Raw genomic sequence first — 22780 nt, forward strand, 5'->3', positions numbered from 1 at the left:
TCGTGCACAGCAGGGCTCCGTGGGCGCTGAAGGGCTCTGTGTGGTCAAGCCCCAGAGGCCCTGCAGCAACCCCAGGCAGAGAGAAGCCAGGAGAGCCTCCAGCCGTAGGAGCTGACACCAAGTACAGACACTACACAACCAGCCCAGAACCTGGACCCAGAACACTGGGGAGAACAGGGAATTTTACAAAGAGTTTGATTTTATTGATATTTAAATATATTAAATATTTCACTGAAATACATGGTACCCCCCACAGTGGTTACATTAGAAAACCCCAATCCACTGGCTCCCCATGCACTGATTCCCTCCCCCACTGCGAGAAGGGGACCCGGGAGCCCGCGGGGGGCTGCTGGCACTGTGGTGTGGGGAGCCGGGGCGAGACAGATGCTTCCCGAATCAGACAAGTCAACCAGGCCGGGGTCCTTCCATTCTGGTCTCTACCAAGATCCTTCCTCACCTTCCTGTTCCCCAACCCCCTCTCCACAGATTCAAGGGGTGGTTTCCTATCTGGGGATATGGCTGTTGAGGGGGAGCTGATTTTCCATTGGGACCCACTGGTCTTCTCCCCCTTTTCCTGCATTGGCTAATGAAGACCTGCTGGGCCTTTGGGGTGGTACAAGCAGATTCCCTAGAGTGGGAAGCGCCAGCCAGAAACCGGCTTCTGTAAAGCCGGCGACAGAAAAGGGCAGGCGTGCCATCTGCCCCTCACTCCCCAACCTGGCAACTCGGGGACCTTCGCACCTCTGCCTCTCTGATCACAGCCAAAGCCCTTTCCAAACAGATCACAGGCTAATACCTTGGCGGGACAAAGCACACACAGAGAAACCAAGGCACCATCTGATTTAGACCAGAGGGAAAAGGTGCAGGCAAAGGGGTGAGAACAGGCCGGGAGGAAGGCAGTCTGTAGCCCGGCCTCGTAGCCCTCCTGGCCAGCCTAGGGCTTCGGGGGGCAGCAGATCCAGGAGCAGGGCCAGCCGAGCACGGTCACGGCGCTGGAGAGCCAAGCTCCCACTGCCTCTCTCGTACCTGAGTCCTCAGAGGATCGCGGGCTACCCCAGTCCCAGGGCATAGCACATCCCGGCACAGACGCTGGGAAACCCGGGACCTTGCTGAGCTCTGCCCGCTACACCCCGGGCAGCTCCTTGCAAGAACACTGGGGCTTAGCGGGCGCAGGGGCCCCTGTCTGAGTGGGCAGGGGGACAGTCAGGCTGCACCTGGGGCCCTGAACGGCACTTAGGGATTTGGCACAAAAAGGACTCCCCTCCCCAGGACCCACCCCTCTCTTGCTGCTACCCCCCTTTCCACTCTTGTGCAAGCCGGGCATCTCGCCATCCCTTGAAACAGGGAGGTCTGCCTTTTCCTAGAAGGTGGGCCATCCAAGCGGAGAGCAGAGGAGCAGATGCACATGGAGACGGCGCTACTGAAGGGGCTGCCATGCACACACAGACAGCCCCCCCACAAGCGCCTGAGGACGGGGCTGGGATCGGGATGGCCTTCCTCCGGGCCTGACCCTTTTCTATTTGGCAACAGAAGGGGTGGAGAGGCTCCGTGGCCCCTTGCCAGAAACAGCAAGAGAGCGGGGGCGGGGGGGGGGGGGAGGCTGCCACCAGCGCCTGGCACCACGCCCTCCCGGGCCAGTCTGCTCTTTGGCACTTGCAGTGAGTGTGCAGCTCCTGACCACCTCACGTCATCCACACCCTCTCCAGCCGGGCATTTTCACAGTACTGATGAAGCCAGGCGTCAAAGTCCCTGGAGCTTGCAGGAACCTGGGCTGTCAGAAGTCCCTGGATTCCCCTTTGGGGACAGATCACGGGACTCGGATTTGGCAAATGGAAACATTCCCCTGAAATATGGGCAGAATTAGGTCCCCCATGCACCTCCCTCTGCCCTGTGTAAAGAAGGGAGTGTCGGCCGGGAGAGGGCGAGTCCCAGGACGGGGGCCCGGGCAGGGTGAAGGCAAGCATGGAACGGACATTCCCGTGCCTGCCCCGGTCTCGGGACAGGAGTCCCAGGAGAAAGAGAAAAGAAGGCCCAGCCCTGAGCCTGATGCACGGACAGGCAGGGAAAGGATAGACAAGGCAAGCTGCCAGTGACCCCTCGGCAGGGGGCTCCCCTGAAGCACTGCCACCCCTTCTCCGGCTCCCAAAAGCTAGCAGAGGAGAGGGAACAGTTCTAGCCCGTTCAGACAAAGTCACCTACATGTCCTTTTGGTCGCCCCTTATCCACCAGCCGAGGGCAGCCGAGCACTGGCCCGGGCCAGAGCAGCCTGTACGGTCCGGAGGCTCCACCCAGCAAGCAGAGGCCACTCAAAATGCCCACCTCAGTCCTTCCAGCGGAACTGGCAGCAGGGCCTCATGAGCTGCTGGGGCCTCCATTGAGGAAGTAAGTGGTCATCTCGCCCTTGCCTTTCACCTTGACCACCCCTCGGCACTCCAGCTGGTAGCCCTTGGCAGCGAGAACCTGGTACAGGTCTGTGGTCACCTGGCAGGGAAGGGAACCTGCTTAGCCTGAGAACCTTCCTGTTGCATTTGCAGGGACCCGGGGGCCCTCCAACCACACCAGCTCCCCTCCCCGCCAACCACACAGCACTGCCACCCTGTCCCAGCAGAGAGCAGAGAGCGACCCCCCAACCTCTGCCAGCACCCCTCACCTGGATTCGGTCAGGGACTCCCGTGCTGTCCATACGACTAGACACATTCACTGTGTTTCCCCAGATGTCATACTGCGGCTTCCGGGCCCCGATGACACCTGCCACCACGGGGCCCATGTTCAGCCCTGTGTGGGGAGAGCAGTCGGGCTGAGATTCGGGGCTGCCCCACCTCCTGTCACCCCATCTCCGCCTCCTCCAAGTCCCAGCAGTGCACTGACACTCGCTAACCTACTGATTACCCACTCTGTGCCAAACATTTCCCATTAGTTCACCCTCTCAGTGGCCCATTAGATCATGCACGTAGGCATGATCACGCCCATTTTACAGCGAAGGGAACAGAAGCTGAGAGAAGTCAAATAATGAGCTGCAAGTCAGTAAGTGGAACTGCCAGAATTCAAAGCAGCTGGTCTGGCTTGGGAACCATTACAGGCACCAATCCGCGGAGAGAAAGTGTCTTCGATCAGACTGGCCAGAGATCAGGGTGCTGTGATGGGAGCCGTGAGAGATCTGTTCTGAAACTCCAGTTCAGCCATTCAGCTTGACATTGGCGGATTTTGTTGTTGTTGTTGTTTTGTTTGGGGGTCACACCCAGCAGCGATCCGAATTTACTCCTGGCTCTGAGCTCAGGGATCACTCCTGGTGTCAAGGAACGATACGTGGTGCCAGAAATCAAACCTGGGTCAGCCGCATGCAAGGAAAGTGCCCTCCCTGCTGTACTCCAGCCCAACTGGCTGATTTTTTCTCTTTGTAAAAGGTATGACAATATTGGGTATTAAAATGTGCTTAAAAATTCCTAGCACACTTGGGGCTGGAGAGATAGCACAGCGGGTAGGGCGTTTGCCCTGCATGCGGCTGACCCGAGTTCGATTCCCAGCATCCCATAGGGTCCCCTGAGCACCGCCAGGAGTAATTCCTGAGTGCAGAACCACGAGTAACCACTGTGCATTGCCAGATGTGACACAAAAAGCAAAAAAAAAAAAAAAATCCCAAGCACACTAGGGCTGGAGAGATAGCACAGCGGGTAGGGCGTTTGCCCTGCATGCAGCTGACCCGAGTGCGATTCCCAGCATCCCATATGGTCCCTTGAGCACCGCCAGGAGTAATTCCTGAGTGCAGAGCCAGGAGTAACACCTGTGCATTGCCAGGTGTGACACAAAAAGAAAAAAAAAATTCCTAGCACATAACAGACCTCTCCTACGTGATCTCTGTTCCTAATATTGGACATTACAGGAGGTGAAAGAAAACAAAACCCCTTAAGAGGGGCTGTGTTGCGTCTCAGATCCCCAGCAACCCCCGTGAGTCGCCCCCGGAAGCCGTCCTGGGGAAACCTGCGGGGCGCCAGGCCCTCTCACCAATCTTCATCTGGAAGTTGTTGAAGGAGTGCTCGTTGATGTACTTCATCTGCTCCATGAGCCGCATGGCGTAGTCGGCCAGGGCCGTGACGTGCGAGCGGCCCACCTGGTCGTAGGTGCTGGCGTTCAGCCCTGAGGCGGCCATGTAAGTGCTCCCGATTGTCTTAATCTTCTCCAGCTGCCGAAACCGCTCCTCGCTGATAATCTGGACAGCACCGGAGAGTCAACCGTCCAGCCAGGGAGGCCAAACGCGGCCCGGTCCCAGGGCTCAGGCCTTGCCACGCCGTGTCCTGCCCCCTGCCCACGGCCCCATCTCGGCAGTTCCCCAGACTACAGAGGTGTGGCAGGACTGACGGCAGAGAAACAGGCTCCGCACTCAGCGGCCATCAGCTGGGGGTGGGAGGGCGGCAAAGACAAAGGAGCAAACAGAACCCCAGGACTGGGCCTGGTAGACAGCTTTGCCATGGAACCCAGAACCTAAGAGGGTATGGGGCCTCAAGCCCTACTTTTGAGAAACTGAGTCCCAGAGAGGGAAGTAACTTTCTTCCAACACAGAGATTATGCAGTGGCCAGGCCCCTCCCCCAGAGCGCTTCTGTCTTCTCTGTTCAGGGACCTTCTTGCTTCCCTGACCTACGTCTGCTGTCTGCTTAGGCGAGAGTGCCCAGATGCCTGCCCTACCGCCTTCCTCCTTGGCTCCCCACGGTGACGCTCGGCCCCATGAGGGCTGACCCTGGCGCCTCTCTGGCACCTCTGGGCCTCAACCAATTTCCCTTTCTCCTCATGCCACCCTGTCCCCTCCATCCTCGCCTTCCCATTCCCCCGGCTCCCAATGGCCCCCAGCCCTCCAGACAGGCACCTCATCAAAGTCAGCGATGATCTCATTGAGCAGCCGCAGACACTCCACGCCCTCATTGTTGGCCTCCAGCTCCACGTAGAACTCGGAGAAGTTGGCGATGGAGGCGAACATGACGGCCACGCACTCGCAGGACTGGTAGTAGAGCTCGTCATTCCTGCGCTCCCGGGCCAGGAAGTGTGCAGCCACGTCCTTGGGCAAAATGTTATGCAGCAGCCTCCGGTTATACGCCTGCAGCTCCTCCATCTCCTCCTTCTCACCTGTAGCCTGCGGACACACCTGTCACCCGCTGCCCACTCTCCCATTCTCCAGGAAAGCGGTGTCAGAGGAACTCACACAGAAGCAGCGGGCCAGTCGGTGAGAACAGCAGAGAGAAGACCTGGACCCGGGTGGGCTCAGGGCAGTGTGACCCTGAACTGAGGGGCTGTCCAGGCCTTCCCGGTGTGTTGAGCCCACCCCGCTCCAGACTCCTCCCATCCCCTGGGGACCCCATCAGTCACCTGCAGTTTCCAGAGGAAGTCCAGGCGGGCGGTAGATTCCACCTGCTGGGCATGCAGGTACAGTGCCAAGGCAAACACCAGCAGAATCACAGGGGTCATATATTTGAGTGCCACCCTCCCTGTCATGGGGCTGAGGGAAAGCAGGACCCGGCTCAGCAGCTGATGGAGCTGAGCTGTCTGCCGCCCGACCCTCCGCTGCCCCGGAGTCCTCACTCACCAGTCTGGCCCACTGAAGGTCTCGTTGGAAGCAGCCCTGGAAGGAGGAGACAAAGTCATCAGCCGTTCCCCAGCTTCTGGGCAGGAGCAGGAAGGGGAAACAGCTTTCACGGGACACGTACATGAGTGAGGCCCTGGACAAGGCTTCTGCTTCGACAAACTTATTCAGGGCTTTGGCTACACAGAAAGATTTCACTCATGCGGGACACAAAGAAACACCATCAGGGAATAACTGGTGCCCAGAGGCAAGAGAAAGGAAGAGCAGGGGAACTTCCCTAGTAGGAAGTTTGCCTCAGGGAAGAGGCCACCGGACAACACTGCTAGACGGAAGTGGCCCTTTCGCACCAGGACTGGATGCTGAAAGGAGGGAAAGTGACATGCACGACACTTGTCAGGAACGGAACTGTGAACCACAGTACCCAAAGGGAAACAAGGAAACCAGAAAAAAGTGCCTGCCTCTGTGGCAGGCAGGGGGGCGGGAGGGAACCTGGGGGCAACTGGGGAAGGGACAGGAGCAGGGACGATGTACCAACATCGTACACCTGAAACACAATCAGGATAATTTTTAAACTCTGATTCATGTGACTCAATTTTATAAAAGGTGGGGGGAGGGTCATTGAGACTGACAGAAGGTTCTTCTTCTTACCTTGTGATCTGGAAAAAGTTAACTAAATCAATTTCCTCATCCACAAAAGAGAGCTCAGATATAAATAATGCAGGTAAAAGATTTAGCGGACACTTGGCATACAGTCAGCCTTGAACCAAAGTTAGTAACTGTAACCTTTACCGTGGCCCCATCAGACCACCAGCTTTGTCATTCTGACAATGCCGAAAGAGAGGCTCAGAGGTGTTAGCTCACTTGTTCAAGGTTACACAGCTAATAAGCAGCAAAGCAGGATTCGAACCCTGTGGATTTAGGAGGTTTTTTTCTACCATGCCACATTGTAGCCACCAGTCACAAGGGGTGGGCTTTGTAAAGAGAAAGCCTGACAGTGTCCCTGCAAAGCCCCCAGAGGCAGAGGGTGTAGTTCTACCACGGCTCTCTGCTTCCCAACAACTGTGTCAACACAGATGTCAGGAGGGCTGCTCAGAAAGGGACCTGCCAGTGATCCCAGGAAGGTCTGGGGCTTCCCCCGGGGCACTGACCCCCCCCCCCACTGCGGAGGGGAAGGTATACCGAGAGCACCAGGGGCCTGGGCAAAAGGGAGGCTCCCAGTGACTCAGCAGGGCCCTGGGCTTCCGGGGGACCCGGGAGCTGAGGATCCACTCACAAGCCATGGACGCCGAGCAGCAGGTCATAGTTGTCAAAGATGGTAGCTGGGGGGCCCAGCAGAAGCAGCACCAAATAGATGAGCCCCAGGACAAAGGTCATGGCCAGTTTCCCGATGCTGCTGATGTGCAGGAAAACAGAACTGGCCAAGAGACTCAGCAGCACGTTCCCAACAAAGTACTGGGGGCGGGGGGAGGCGGAGACCATGGTGAGCCGTGCAGGAGAAGCCCGCACCCCTCACCCGACAGCAGCTCTCCCCTCACTCCACCCTCCAGGGCCAGCCCTGGACCATGCCGGGACAGGGGCTCCCCAGGGCCCACCCAGGCCAGGCACAAAGGGACCCTATCTGGCACTGATGGCAACCCGGATGCCTGCGCACTGCTCGGGCACCTCGGGAAAGCTGCAGGTGGGCCCGGGGCCCTCGCACAGGGGCGCCTCCTGGCCCAGAGAGTAATTGAGCCGCTGCAGGTGGCAGGCGGTGACGGCTTCGGGGGTCACGTTCAGGAGCTGGGCCGCGCACGTCCGGATGGGGGTGTGGTCACAGGTGAACTGCGGGAACAGGCAGGGGGGACGGTCAGGGGGCCGGGTGGCGCCAGGAGGGGCAGCTCCGCAGCCAGCCAAGTGCCCTCCCGCGCGCCTTCCTCCCTCCGTACCATGCTGGCGACCGTGGAGGTGAACACGAGCAGCACTGAGAAGATGCCCACGGCCGTGCTGTGCGCCCGGGAGCGGACGATGCTGCGGGACAGGCGCCGCAGGGCCGCGGGGAAGAGCTGCCGGCCGGGAGGGGCGGGGTCAAGGCCAGGCGGGGGAGTGGAGGGGGCTCCCCGCCCCCTCCCGCCCGCCCCTCTCGGGACCCCACGTACAGAGCCGCAGGAGTAGAGGGCACAGGCCAGCACGGTGAGCAGCAGCAGGACGAAGATGGCCGCGTAGAGCCCGAGCATCAGGGCGGAGCTGGGGCAGATGGGGGAGGGATGCTGTCACCCAGGGAGCACCCGGGCGGGGGTCCTGGTCCCACCCCACCCCCGGGCAGCAGGGTGCACAGGCCAGAGACCGGGGCCTGGGTGGGTGCTGAGGAAGCGCCGAGGGGCAGGGCTCACTGTGGGAAGACGAGGAGCTGGATGCAGGCGATGAAGCAGAACACCAGCAAGGCGCAGGCCACGTAGGCGCCGAAGCGCGGGTCCACCTTGCGCGAGTACTGCGGGGGAGGCCAGTGTGGGGGCGAGGCAGGCCGAGGACCTCCTCCTGCCCCCAGACCTCTCCGGCTCCCCTGCCTGGGACCCTGGCCCCCGCCCTCAGCCCTCATCCTCCCCCTCGCCCCGGCAGCCCCCAAACCTTCTTCTCCAGATCCTCTCTCTGGAAGGTGAGCAGGAAGCGGCGCACGTGGTCCTTCCGCAGCTGGTCGATGCTGCGGGCGTCGATGGCCCGGCCCAGGAACTCATCAACCTCATCCTCAGGGTTCAGGGGATCTTGGGCACCCCGGCTGAGGGCAGGGGAGTGGCTCACCGCGGGCAGTTGGAGTGAGGGGCCCGGTGGATGGCACCAGCCCCCACACGACACATGCATGAAGGTCCGGGAAGGGGGGGTGGCCTCAGCTCCCCACAGCCCCGTCCCAAGGTCCCGAGGTGCAATGCCTTCTCCCTCTTCCTCCCCCCCTCCGTAACCTGACTTACTTGTCTTTGCTGGAATCATCTATGCCCTGGAGAAAGGGACAGAGTGTACGAGTGAGGTGTGGGCCTGACCCAGGCCAGCTGAACAGTCCCTCCCCACTGCCAACTCTGTGCCGGGCTCCCCTCCTGGTACATCAGGGCACAATGACCCCTGGAAAGGAACCAGCCCTCTGACCCCCAGTGCCAGAAGCCATGCGCAGAGACAGCAGAAGAGGAGGGGGCGAGGCGGCAGCCCTCACCATCTGGCGGAAAGCCTTGGAGTCCTTGGTGCGGGCGAAGGTGCGGTCGGGCACCCAGCGCGGCCCCAGCCCCTCCACGGAGTTGGCCCGCGTCCGCTGCAACTTGCTCAGCATGGCCTTCTCCTCCTTCTGCAGGAGCAGATGAGCACAGGCTCAGCAGGGGCTCTTTTCCGGCCCCCACACCGCCCCACGCTCGGGCTCGGCCCTGACCCGCTTCTGGCTGGCCCCCAGGATGAGGAAGGTCTCGATGTGCTGCTCCTTGAGGTAGGCATTGCGCTCGCCCCCGCGGCCTGGCTCCACTTCGTAGTCCCCGTTCAGGTACTGCAGCGTGGCCCGAGTGATGTGGATCCGGCTGGGTGGGGAGACCAGGGTGAGACCTGAGCGCCCCCCGCCAAACTCGCCCCCGCCCTCACCCCGGCCACACGCTCACCCAGCGCGGCCACCCGCCTCCATGTGGTTGGCCAGCGTCACGTCGTTGGACCACACGTCAAACTGCCACTTCCGCAGGCCCAGGACCCCGCAGTGCACACGGCCGCTGTGGATGCCTACGCGCATGTTGACATTCACGCCTGTCACCTCACGCACCAGGCTGGGGAGAGGCAGCAGCACTCAGCTCCTGGCACGGGCCCCGCAGTCCCCACCCAGAACCCTCGCACGGGAATCAGCAGGCCCAGACGCAGGGCCCAGGAGCACAGCCCGAAATGGACACGGACACGACAAATCCTGGAGAACTGTGCTCGCAGCAAGGGAACTGTGTCTCGAGCGGAGCTAAACTCGGGGGAGGAGGACCACTCTCTGCCTGCACGTGCTCGGCCTGGAGCCCCTCCCCAGCCCAGGTCTCCACATGTGGGAGACAGAGCCACGAATACCAAGACAGCATCAGCTGGGATGAAGGGCACTCCTGAGGACTTGACAACGGGGCCGGGCAGTAGGGAGCACTCTCGGGCCCAAGAAGCGGGGCTTGGGGGTGGGGGGCGCCGCTTACGAGATGGCCTCGATCATGTCCACCCCCATCTCCACGCAGCAGTGGGCGTGGTCCGTGCGCGCCTCAGGCAGCCCCGACACACAGTAGTAACAGTCCCCCAGGATCTTGATCCTCAGGCAGTGATTCTCCTAAGGGGAGGGAGAGACAAGCGAAGCCGTGACCCCCTGCCGGCGCCCTCCGGGCCTCCAGCCCAGGCCCCGCACCCTCACCGCGGCCAGCTTGTCAAACCGGGCGAAGAGCTCGTTGAGGGTCATGACCAGCTCCTGCGCGGTGCACTGGGACGCCAGGCTGGTGAAGCCCTCGATGTCCGCAAACAGGATGCTGTGGACAAGGCAGAAGATGGAGGGAACGGGGGCCCTCCGGGACCCCCAGCCCCGCCCGCTGCGGGCCTCCTGCCCACCCACCTGACATTGTCGTGCTTCTGGATGTAGATCTTGTGGAACATCATGTCCTCTTTCTTCGTGTTGATGTCTTCTTTCATTTCCATGGCAACGTGCTGGGGTAACACGGACAGCAGCAGCCGCTCCTAGGTCAGTGGTTTCCACAGAGCAGCCCGTTGGCCTCACGCTTTGGTCCTTCTCAGGCCCCCCACGTCCTCAGAACCCTCTGACCCCTGCGGGACCCTGAGCCCTTCTGGTCCTCAGCCCGGTCCTCTCTGATGGGAGCCCTCACAGATATACGTCCCAGCCCACCCGCTTCCGACCCCTCTGCTGTGCTCACATGAATGCCCTCCCGACCCCCGGGGCAGCGCAAGAGCCAGGGTCCAGTGGCCCTCGGGAGGTGCAGTCGGGGAGGACCATTCCCCGGAGCTGGCCTGCGAAGGGGGAAGCGACCCCACCTGCTGCCGGTTCTCATGCTGCAGGTGGAGCCGGGCCTGGATGTAGCCGCGGGTCTCCTGGAAGGCCTGGCGCTGAGACACCTCGGCCGGGTAGTGTGTGCAGATGCCGATGACGTTGGTGCAGAGGAACAGCAGCACGTTGGCCCCAAGCTGCAGGGGCAGAGGCGGACAGGTGAGTACCCCCCACGCGCCGCACAGGCCCTGAGCTCTCTGCGGACGCCCTCCCTTGGGGAGAATGCCGGGCTCCTGGCTCCTAGCCCACGACACATGGCCTGCTCCCCACACGACTCCAGCCCCAACCAGAGACGAGATCTTTTCAAGCACGACACTTGGAGCAGAAACGCAGACCAAGAGCCAGGTGGGTGACAGGGCACGGCCCCGGACACTACCACTTCCTGCTCCACAAACGCCCCGGGCAGAAGACAAATGCCAGTCCTGCGTGGGGGTCTCTCCACACGGTTGCAGGGGGCCTGAGAGCTGCCACTTCCTGCAGGCGACCCAGGACAAATCACCTCATCTTTCTGGGCCTATGTGCTCCTGAGAACCTGGAGAAGGAGGCTCAGTCTCCAAGGTGCTCCTGCCTGCCTCTTGCTCACTGGCCTGCCGACATCACGGCACATCTCTTAGCAGCCCGCAGTGCGCTCGGACCCCAGAGCAGCCGTCGTCTGTAGGGCAACTCACATAAGACTCACAACTCCAGGCAATAAGTAACAATGATCGTTTTTGTTTGTTTTTAGGCTTCTGTGTTTTGAGGCCACATCTGGAAGCGCTCAGGGGCTACTCACAGCTCAGTGCTCAGGGGACCGTGCAGTGCTGGGGATAAGGGTCAAGCAAGTACCAGCCCTCTGCGCTGTCTCCCACGTGAAGGCTCAGAGAAGCTAAGGAACGAGTCTAGCGTGAGAGCTGAGTTCAGAAGAGTCCGACTCCATAGACGGGTCCTAACCCTACAGAACATCTTCTGGGTCCCCCACTGCCCTCCGCACTCCACCCTCACCAGCCTTCGGAGGCCAGTCTCGGGCCGAGTCTGGGAGGCATCGAGTCCACTGACGCAAGAACTTTCCTAATGGGGTGGGTATTGCCCTCCTGGGCTCTCCCACCCACACTCGGCCCAGCCAGCGCTGTGCCCCAGGACCACCCTCACCCTCAGGACTGCTCAGCACGCCCCCACCACCTGCAGCGTGGGGCCGTCCAGGGAACGCTGCCTCACTGCCTGCGGGAATGCAGGGGTTAAGCTGCCAGTTGGGGCTCCACCCAGTGTTGGCTGGGGCTGGGCTCTGGTTTGGGGAGAAGGAGGAAAGAGCAACCACTGGAAGCCTGGGCTGGGCCTGGAGCTAGAACGAGTCTGACATGGGCTCCTGCGGCCTCGGAGGGTATGTCCCATCCCCCTCGTCCCCAACCACCTCCAGGACCGGCCTCCTGGCTTCCCTTCCCAGTCCAGCTCACTAGTCCCCCTCTTCTAGCAGCGTGGGGGGGGGGGTACATTATCTCCCTTGGGGGTTTCTAAGAATAGCCCCCAGTGGGGGAGAAGGAAGGGGGGCAAACCAGGCAACTTCCCTTCCTGGCCCCAGGAGCCCAAGAGGAAAATGTGAGTCATGGTGGAGGGAAGAAGGGGGCCCAGAGCCTGAAATAGCTCTGTCCACAGACCCCTATCTGCTGGGCAGTCAAGCGGATGGGGCGGAGGCCCCGCGCACGGCTCCTCCTCACTGATACGGCTCGGTCCACGACCCCTATCTGCCGGGCAGTGGCATGGATGCGGGCGGAGGCAAGGCCGGGTCTCGGGTTTGATGGGTCTCGGGGAGGGCAGCCTCCTTGCCTTGAGCACGAGGGCAGCTGCTTCAGGAGGGCTACAGTGGAGACCAGCTGCCCCCACAGAAACCCAGGCACCCCCGGGAGCGCAGAGAATGGCGGGCGTTCGGCTCAGAAGGGGTGTGGGCAATGCTGGCCCCACGGCTGGCACCGGGCTGAAGGAGACTTCTCCACCTGCACGAATGTGCCTGCCAAGACTCTGGTCGGGCTGCAGCCAGGTGGCCCTGGGGAGACGGAAGGCTGGCACGGCAGTGACCTCTATGGGGTTGGCCCTGCCTCTGGGCACCACGCCAGCGGAGCACAGAGACAAGAAACCCACCCGTCCCGGGCACGGGGCTGCAGGGAGGGAACCAACTCCGATTCCTCCTCCCCAGGAAGGCAATCCAGCTCCCCGGTCTAGCAGAGGGGCCACTCAGAGGTGGGGACTAGTCCGGCAGAAGGCCCTGGCCCTTTAAGCGCTGACAGTACCCCCTGGGCACATGCTCCACAAACAAACAGCTATAAAGTTACTTTTAAAAAGGTACATTCTGTTCCAAAGCTAAGGCTGGGCGGCAAGGCAGGACGCCAGAGCACCCCGCTTCTCACCCTGGGAGCCCCAGGCAACTTCCTCCTCATGGGTGGGGCCAGGGTGGGCTGCGGGCCACGGCCCTGGGCAAGGCAGACCTGACTCCCTCGGCGTCCAGCAGCACAGAGCAGAGACCCTCTAAATCAGAGTGCCTGCCGAGGGTCTTAAGCTGTCTTAGCTGAGGGGCTAGGCCCACAGCAGCCCCCGAAAGATCGATTCAGCAAGAGCCCCCCCCATCTCTGCCCCAAGTCAGCAGGGGGCGTGGGGTAGCAGCCGGCCCACTGCACGCTCCACTCTCCAAGGCTCCGGGCGCCTCTTCTTCTCGGTACCGCCTCTTGGGGCACTCTCCCCAGGGGAAGCTGCACCATACTCGAGAAGGCGGGGTCCCAAGAGGACAAGTTTAGAAGATGGGGACACGGACACGGGGTGGAGAGTGGCGAGGGCACGGCTCACTGGACAGGCCTCCATCCCCGGGAGTTCTGCCTCACACACCACTGGAACGGAGCCCAGAGGCAGAAAGCCTGGTGCCCAGTGGGAGGAAGAGGAGCAGGAGGATGGCAGACACCCACACCCCTCTTCTCCACATCAGCCCTGCTCACTGTCCCTGTCCTTTTGGTCCAGGGGTCACCACCTCTTCCTGGGCTAAGTCAGTCCCTCCAGATCACCCTGAGAGCTGGCCTCTGCGGCCTTAGCTGCTGTGTTCACATTGGGGCAAAGAAACCAAGATCCGGGGCTGGAGAGTTAGCACAGCGGGGAAGGCGTTTGCTTTGCACACGGCCGACCCAGGGTTCGATTCCCAGCATCCCATATGGCCCCCTGAGCACCTCCAGGAGTATCTCCTGAGTGCAGAGCCAGGAGTAACCCCTGTGCATCGCCAGGTGTGACCCAAAAAGAAAAAAAAAATAAAAGAAACCAAGATCCCTCAGTCCTGCTCTCCCTGGCCTCACCTCGCACCCCACCAGCAACCATCCCTGTGAGCTCAGGCTTGGGTGACAGGCTGGGGTGCCCTCCACCCCAGGCCCCAAGCAGAGGCTGTCCCTGACGCTCAGCCTCCAGATTCACTCCGACCTCCCTGCACCACGCGTCTCCCACCCCCGGTGACCAGACTCCCGACACCCGGCCCGGCGGCGCGGCCCTCTCACCTGCTTCCAGAGGAAGGCATCGCCGCGGTTCAGTTGCCAGGCCAGGATCAGGTGCAGGGCGGAGAGGCCCAAGCCGCTGAAGACGGCCGCCCGCATGCGGATGGGCAGGAGCGTGTAGGTGATGTAGACGAAGAACACGGGCCCCCAGAGGCCAGCAGAAGGACTGCGGGGGTCAGCTGCCAAGGCGCCCCCCACCTGCACCAGCGCCAGGATGCCCAGCACCACGTAGCTCACCACCCACATGGAGTCCTGGCGGAAGCTATGCCGGTTGCACACCACCATGAGCGCCACGAAGAGGGCCGCGGCACAGGCCAGCAGGGCCACGTAGGCCGGCTGGGGACGGGCCGGTGCGGCGTGGAAGGCCAGCAGCACGGCCATGAGCAGCACCAGCACCGCCATGAGCAGGGTCAGGCTGCTCTGGTTCATCTGGAAGAAGTAGCGCTGGTACAGGCGCTCCAGCTTGGCTGAGCGGAACTGCTTCGACTGGAAGACCTGCGCCAGCCGGCGCCAGCATGAACGCCCGCTCCTGGTGGCCACCTCGGGCACCACCTCGGCTGCCCCGACCGACGTGGCCTCCGTATCTTCGAAGCCCAGGGCCACGGCCCGCAGGCCCAGCTCTGTGCCTTTGCTGGGGCCACCCCTCCGGATGAAGGCGTCCCCCTGCCAGGGGCATCGAGGGGCCGCGGCAGGGGTAGGGCTTGGCGGCTGTGCATCCTGGAGGCAGCTCATACGAGGCGTGCAAAAGCCGCCAGTCCGAGTTCCACGCTTCTGCCCATTGCGTTCCCCCCAGGCCGTTTTCCGCTCGTCCACTTTGGGGACCAGGAGACCACTAAACCATGACATGCTGCCGGGAGGAAAGGGAGGAGATAGTATTAATCCTGCCGCTGCAGAGGCCACCCCCACCGGCACTGTCATTAACGGGGTACTTCCCTTGCCAAACAAGCACTTTACACACATCAGTCTCATAAAGTTATTGAAGACAAAGGTGCCCACATAAAACAACTGACATAGGAGCCCAAGAGATAATACAAGGCGTACGGTGCTTGTCTTGCACACAGATGACCCTGCTTCCATCCACCATACCACATACGGTCCCCCAAGCACCATGAGGTGTGATCTCTGAGCACAGTGCCAGGAGTACACCCTGAGCAGAGCCAAGTTTGCCCCCACCGCCACCAAAAAAAGAAAAACCGAGACATGGGGAAGTAGCACAATTTGCCCAAGATCAGCAGCCACAGAACCGTGAGAACCAAGATTCTAACCCAGATATGCCTAATTCCAAAACAGTATACCGAGGCGGTGTACTGGAGCAATAGCCCAGTGGGTAGGGCGTTTGCCTTGCACACGACCAACCCGGGTTCGATTCCCAGCATCCCATATGGTCCCCCGAACACCGCCCGGAGTAATTCCTGAGTGCAGGAGCCAGAAGTAACCCCTGTGCATCGCCGGTTGTGACCCAAAAAGAAAAGAAAAAAAAAAGTCCACCGAAAATTCACCTCTTGCCTAAAAGACACAGAATTCTTGGTGGTTTCAAAGTGTCTGTAACTGCTGGGGATGTGGCTCAGTTGCTGAACCACATGTTGTGGCCCCAGCAGAGGTTCAGGAGTTGTGGGGTGAACCAAAGCACACCCCCTCAGGCTCCTGGAGGTGCCAAAATTATCCCCCCACCAGAACCTTTAATGTAACATCATCGCTTGATATGACAGTTCTAAACGTTAACAAGTCTGTCACATTTATTAGCGCAGCACTGAATAAATGATTGTGGGATAAATTCCGCCCATGAGCTGCCATTCAGTGACTGCTGTGTGACAGGGAACTTGTCCACCCGTATGCCACTAGACACACACACACCTCACACTGAAGTCAACTTCCTCTTCAGATCACAGTTCCAAAGTCACCTCCTCGGGGAAGGGCCCTCAGTTCCCTAGCCGAGAACAGACTGAACACATCCCTGTCCTACCCTCACACGCTTCTTCCAGTGGATTTAGCGTCGCTGCTCGTTTAATGTGTCTCCTTTCCTTTGGCTACAAACTCTGTGACAGTAAGAATGACAGCTCTTCCACTCAGCATCCCAGGGCCAAGTATGGAGCCTGGCTCAGGAGAGATTCAAACAACATGCTTCAGAAGATGGAAGGGAAGGATGCTGCGGGCAGCTCTGCCCTTCCTCTGTTGCACAGCCTCTCAAGCCTCCGCTGCTGGGCACAGCCCAGCCTTGCCACTCCTCCCGGGCATAGTTCCAGGGTCCCCCTTATCAGTGTGCTCTCCCTAAGCACTCTTGGAAAATAGCAACCCCCTTTCCTGGAGCTATCTCTCCGTATCTGTCTTCCCAGCTTTAGGTTTTATTTTTCTGCACTCTTACCAACGATGCTGTACTATGTATTTTTTAAAATTTTTTGTTCATTCTCTGGTTCTTCTAACGGGAATGTCAACTTTATGCAGATAAGCACTCAGGCCCCTTCTCCTCAATGGACCCCTGTACCACCTGTAGGATCGAAAATGTCCATGTGTGAGAGGTCAGGTAGATGTTGGGGAACTGATGTTCCCAAACACTCTCTGGGCTTTAAACTGTTCAAGGTCTTCTCATTTGCCTGCTTCAACCCGATCTGCACCAAAATCCCATCGAATTGTTTTGCCTCGAAGGGAGAAAAGGAAAAGAACCAAGCCCACGGGAGAGAAAAGAAAGGAAAAGAAAAAACCCAGTTTATATGACTGGCCTAAGTTACAGAAATCCTGAATAGCCCAATCGGTCAAGAAGCCGAGCCTTGGGAGGAGGGCGATACGGAGCTTGGGGACGGGCGGGGGCTGGGGGTGGCGTATGCTCTGTGACAAACACTCAGCATCTCCTCAACTGCGCCAGCTGAAGAGAAAGATGAGAGCAGGTCATGGTGAGTGCCTGTGTCTCCACCAGTGCCATATCCCGGGCTCCCAGGAGAACTCCTGGTCCTTGAACCTGCAGCACTGGCAGAAGTGACATTTGTACTCACTAGAGGACAAAAGAGAGCAACCCCGGGCTGTGGCCACAGGACCAGCTGCTCACGCGGACATCAGGGGTCTGCCAAGTGGAAGGAAAACAAGTGGAAATCCCCCTGGATGGCTCAGCCAAGCCCTCTCGGTGCCCCTACCCTGTTATTCCCCAGAACACCACCAACAGCACCATCTGGAGGGGCCGATCAGAAATCCAAGACTTTTTGTGGTGCTGGCATTTGGAAAAGGTCACTCAACAATGCCTGGCTCTTCAAAATACTTCATAAGGAGCATGATCTCTGGAGTGAGACCAGGTTTCAAACCTTAATGTGATTACTTGCTAGCTGCAAGGCCTTGGACAAGTTACTGAGCCGTGTCAGTTTCTTTATCAAAGTGGGACCCGTAAGGGTTGTTGTGAGGAAGGAACAGAACAGTGCCCGTCACAAAATTCATAACGAGTTCTCCTTTGAACCCAAAACTCTACCAGTGTCCCAGAGATGAAGAAATGAAAGCCAGTGCACAAGAGCACACATCTCACAGCCAGTCAAGCAGACGCCAGGGCCTATCAGGGCCAGGCCCTGGGCTGTCAAGGCCCAGAGCTGCTGGAGACAGAGGCCAGGGCAAGCAGGTTCCCCCCCACCCCCATGGCATTTGCTGCCTCCTTCTCCCACTTGCCAGTCCCCTGCCCTCCTCCTACAACCTGCCCCACCCCAGGAAGCCAGACCTCTACTCCCAAAGGGCCTATCTGGGTCACGTTCCCAGTCCCACAGAAAGCAGATGTGAACATCTGGCTCAAACCCCACGGAGAAGGGGCAGGCACAGTCCCAGGGAATGGACGCGCCTCCCAAGAACACACTGACCCCACGGGGAAGCTTCAGAACCAGCTGCAGCCTGGACACCCCAACTCATGCACTTCCGGCCCTTCTCCAAGAACGTCCCCTCATGGCAGCTGGCACTGCAAGTCCCAGGAAGGGCCCTGCTCAAACCTAGAAAACCTCCCCTATGGGTTTCGCCAATCCGCCTCGGTCAGGAAGCCCCGGGGAATACACACCACCTCCTCCTCCCAGACTGGCTCCGGGCTGCCTTCACTCTTCTTCCCAGGTGCCTCTGGCTCTCAGCTTCTCCGCTGCCGCCTCGAGGCCCCTGCCGGTCCCTTCAGCGGCACAGACTCCGAGCCGAGCCGGTGCCTTCCAAACCTCAAGTCCCTCCCCAACTCCAACCCTCCAGGCCAGGCCCAGCCCAGAGACTCTGCTGCCGCAGCTCCCAAACCCTCACCCTGGCGGGCTGCCTCGCCACCATCCCGTCCCCTGGGCCCCTCTCGGCCCCTGCCCTCCTTGGCAGGGAGGAGGCTCCCTGCCAGTTTCAGGACTTCAGAACGCTCACGGCAGCAGCGCTGCCACCCATGGGCGCCAGCACCGCCACCGGGCTGGGCCCAGGGCCTCAAGTCGGGCCTTTGCCGATGCAGGGGAGTCTCCGCGGGGGCCCGCAGCTGGAGGTGCGGCCCCGCCCTCTCCTGCTCCCCACCCGGGGCTCCGAAAGTCTGCAGCGGGCTCCCACCCCAGGCCACCACCTGACCCCCACCAGGTTCCTCCAACCCGCTGGCACACTCTGGGCAAGGGGCCCCCGCGCCCCGCTCCACCTCCGAGGCTGAGAGCCGGTCTGGAATATCCAGCTGCGCCCCCTGCACCCCGGCCCCCCAGCCCTGGCTCCGCCCCACCTTTCCAGCCCTTCTGGAAACCTGGAGGGAGAAGGCGGCGGGGGCCCTCCTGCAGGCCGAGGGGCTCCCTCCCGGGGCCCCGGCTGCCCGACCCGCGCGCTGCCCCCCGAAGCTCGACCACGCTCGACCTCGGACCCCGCGGCCCCGGTCCCGGGCAGCGCCGCCCGCAGGCCGTGCCCGCCGGCGGGCGCGCCGACAGCGGGCGGGACGCGGGGGCCCCCGACGCCCCGCACCCCCGCCCGGCGCTCCCGGGGTCCCCCTCCACCGACCCCGGACCCATCCCTCCCCGCCCCTACTCCTTCGGGCCCCCCGGCCCCCGCCAGACTCTCGGCCGCCCGCCGCGGGCTGGGTCTCACCTGCCGCGGCCCGGCGCCCCCGGCCGCCCCGAGCCCGCGGGCCCCGGCCCGCCCGCGGCCGCCGCCTGCTCCGGTGCCCGCGCCCCGCGCCCCGCGCCCCGCGCCTCGCCCCCTCGCGGTGTCCAGCGCGGCCGCCCTCTACCCCGGATCCAGAAGTCCCCTCCCCGCCGCCCGGCTCCCCGCCTTAAAGGCACACGCGCCTTTTGTCCGCGCCCCCCCACCCCGCCGCCGCCCCCCTCCGGGCCCCGCCGGGCCCGAGCGCCGCCTCCGGGCCGCGGCCCCCCACCCTCCCGCGCGCCCCCGCGCGCCGCCGAGGCCCCCGGCGCCCGGGTCCCGGCGCGCGACCCCGGGGGGGCGCGGGGGGCCGGCCGGGGGTCCCCGATCGCACCCGCACACCCACCCGCGGGCCGCCGTCGGGCCCCCCGCGGCCGCAGGGGTCGGCTTCCTTCCGGCCCGGGTCCCACGCCCCAGCCCCCACCCGGCCGTTCCCGCGCGGCCCGGCCGCGGCCCGGCGCCCTCCCGCGGGAACCCGCTTAATCATTAATTAAGCTTCATTCCACGAGGCGCCAGGTGCGGGCGGGCGCCCGCGCCCCGAGCCCGGAGGGACACCGAGGAAGGGCCCCTCCCCCTCCCGGGCCGCCTGGCCGGTTACCCAAACGGTGCCCACCACCCCGTGCGGGCGAGGGGTCCACCGGGGGTGCATGGCCCGGGCACCTTCCGAGAAATCCTTTGGAACGCAGAGCTTGGCCGGTCCGACGAGCCGCAGCAGCCCGGTTACCTGGACGTGGGGAGTCAGGTGGAAGCTGCTTACTTAACCCTTGGAGGCTTAGGAGGGGTCGGAGGGAGACCGCTCGGAGGGCTGGAACCGCAGCTTCGGGTGGGTCCTTCTCCACTGGGAGTGGCCCTTGTGCCCCCACCCCACGGTTCTGGAGACAGAGACAGAGACCCTTGGGGAGGGAAGCGTTCTCTTGTTCTGCTCGCAGACCTGTAGTAGCCTCTCCCTTCCCCACCTAACTTTATCAAGTTACTCCCTCCTCAAACCTAACTTTTGGGGTTTTTTGAAAAAATTGAATCGCCATGAGACACACAGATACAAGGTTGTTCCTGATCGGGTTTCAGTCATACAATGTTCCAACACCCTTCCCTTCACCAGAGTACGTTTCCCACCACCAATGTCCCCAGTTTCCCTCCCGCCAGCGTCCCCCCTCACACACACACACACACAAACACACCCCAGCCTGCCTCTGTGACACTTTGTTTCTCGCTTTTTCCTTTTAGTCACTGTGGTTCTCAATACAGGTGCTGAAAGGTTATCCCTTTACCTCCTCTCAGCACTCAGTTCTTGTTCACAGTTACCATTGTCATCGTGGGCTCTTCGCGGTCCTAACTGCGCTCTCCCTTGCCTCTCTGTGGCAAGCTTCCTACCAAGGACTAGTCCTGGCCCTCATTTCTACTCTCTTTGGCTATTATTCTCAGACTATTCAGACCCAGCATTCTTATCCTTCAAGGCCCCGTTCTTGCCCACAGTGGGATTCGTAAGCCCAGGACTGAGCTTAAGGAGGAGAGGAGCGTTGGAGAAGTCCTTTTCCAACACTTAACTAACTGACCTCTTAGAGTTGCAAGCTATATACCCTATAAATCTCCAGACCTCATCTACAAATGTGGTTGAAACTTCCTGCCTGGTCTTTCTTACGTGATTTTTGAGAGTCAGACAGAAAACTTCTGGTTAAAGGATTTGAAAATGGGAAACTCAAAACAAGAAAGGGCTATCTGTTCCGTCATGCGCGGTGTGGTGAGTGCTGTGGCCTCATGAAGTCTGACCTTTGGGAATTCCTGCCTGCCTTCCCGGTGCAGAGGGCCAGTGCTCTCACCACTGTCAGAATTTCCATGCCAACCTGAGTCCAATAGCTGACATTTACCTCTTCGAATAATGTGTTTATGGGCCATATGGGGAAAATGCAAAAGACAATAGAGGGAAAAAAAAAATATATATATATATATACATTATACAATGTATGAGATTTTAGATTTTGAAATGGAAGCCTTTGTTCCCTGTTTTCTTTTGAAATGAAAATTCTTAAATGGACGGGAGGGTCAGAGAGGTGTCTCAGAGCACTAGAGCACATGCTTTGTGGGCAGGAGGCCCAGGTTCCTGCATGGTTCCCCAGCACCAGAGGGAGAAACATCACCCCCCAGTGCCAAGCTGAGCACTCAGCTGGTATGGCCAGTGACAAAGGGAGGAAAAGGCTGAAGAAACGGAATAGGGTTCAAACTCTGGCTCTTTAAGGCATGGAGTGGCCTGTGACCCTGATGTGTGACTGGATGTCAGTCTAGCCTCTGGACTTCCTTTTCCATTTTCTGCTGCCAGCACCTTTCTCTGATGTCCACCATCACATCTTATACAAATTTCCAGTACTAGAAACTATTCAGATCTTAAAAATAGTTCCAGGGGCTGGAGCGATAGCACAGTGGGTAGGGTGTTTGCCTTGCACGCAGCCAACATAGCCAACACGGGTTCGATTCCCAGCACCCCATATGGTTCCCCCGAGCACCGCCAGGAGCAATTCCTGAGTGCATGAGCCAGGAGTAACCCCTGAGCATCGCCGCGTGTGACCCAAAAAGCAAAAAAAAAAAAAAAAAATCCAGATGGCGCCATCTAAGCTCATTAAAGCCATGATACAGAGACGCACAAATAAAGCTCTTGGAAGAGAGCAACACAGAATGCCACAGAAATGCCTTCAGACCCCGCCTCAGGCTGTTTCCTCGGGTACAACCCGGAGGGGGGCGGGGGAGTTCCTGTTCCCTCCCCAACTGAGCCCTGGTAGCCAAAACCTCCAGAACTCAAGCGTAGCCATGCTCAGGGCTGCTCTCCACAGGCTCGCACAGCCTCATCCATGAGCGCATCTGCTGAAAACTGGGGTCACCGGCATGTTTGAAAAAAAAGAAATTAAATTAACCTCAGCTGGGTAACTGTATTTAAAATTTTAGAATTCTTGCAGCACGTGGCCGTGTGACGTGTTATATGTTGGTAATTTTTTATACAAGGGCTTACTGGCTCCAGGGGGAGATGATACAACAATCTCCACTCACTTTCCTCTAAGGAAATCTTTTTGGATCATTTTTAGCGGGTTATTCATAACATTAGCAGCACTGTAGCACTGTCCTCCCGTTGTTCATCGATTTGCTCCAGCAGGCACCAGTAATGTCCCTATCGTGACACTTGTTACTGTTTTTGGCATATCGAATATGCCATGGGGAGCTTGCCAGGCTCTGCCATGCGGGCGGGATACTCTCGGTAGCTTGCCGGGCTCTCCAAGAGGGATGGAGGAATCGTGTGCAAGGCAAATGCCCTACCTGCTGTGCTATCGCTCCAGCCCAACATTAGTAAAAACTGTCACTGTCCTCCCATTGTTCATCTATTTGCTCGAGGAGGCCCAGTAACGTCTCCATTGTGAGACTTGTTGTTACTGTGTTTGGCATATTGAATACGTCATGGGTAGCTTGCCAGGCTTTGCCGTGCGGGCAAGATACTCTCGGTAGCTTGCTGGGCTTTCCGAGAGGAGAGGAGGAATCAAACCCGGCTCAGCCGGGCTGACTGTGCGCAAGGCAAACGCCTTACCACTGTGCTATTGCTCCACCCCTAAGTAATACAAAATAAA

General features: G+C 60.2%; 1 protein-coding gene across 2 annotated transcripts; it reads right to left on the minus strand.

Annotated features, from left to right (window-relative positions):
• Window positions 1-186: 186 nt before the first annotated feature.
• On the minus strand, window positions 187-19216 carry ADCY6 (adenylate cyclase 6). 2 transcript variants are annotated; one of them, XM_056120123.1, is made up of 22 exons: window positions 19122-19216; window positions 14085-14928; window positions 10572-10721; window positions 10138-10259; window positions 9943-10054; window positions 9734-9861; window positions 9179-9337; window positions 8959-9100; window positions 8749-8877; window positions 8513-8538; window positions 8175-8322; window positions 7940-8037; window positions 7706-7793; window positions 7496-7612; window positions 7233-7391; window positions 6844-7022; window positions 5574-5609; window positions 5357-5486; window positions 4860-5048; window positions 4003-4207; window positions 2651-2775; window positions 187-2481 (listed from the first exon to the last, which is right to left on the minus strand). In XM_056120123.1, exons 2-22 carry the CDS (start codon window positions 14925-14927, stop codon window positions 2353-2355), a joined length of 3414 nt encoding a protein of 1137 aa, XP_055976098.1. In that variant the 5' UTR covers window position 14928; window positions 19122-19216; the 3' UTR covers window positions 187-2352. The 2 variants fall into 2 exon arrangements, with proteins under 2 accessions (XP_055976098.1, XP_055976097.1); XM_056120122.1 differs by having other exon boundaries at window positions 4860-5123.
• Window positions 19217-22780: the final 3564 nt, after the last annotated feature.

Source organism: Sorex fumeus, unplaced genomic scaffold (genome assembly GCF_029834395.1).
Source record: "Sorex fumeus unplaced genomic scaffold, SorFum_2.1 ptg000042l, whole genome shotgun sequence".
Taxonomy (NCBI): domain Eukaryota; kingdom Metazoa; phylum Chordata; class Mammalia; order Eulipotyphla; family Soricidae; genus Sorex; species Sorex fumeus.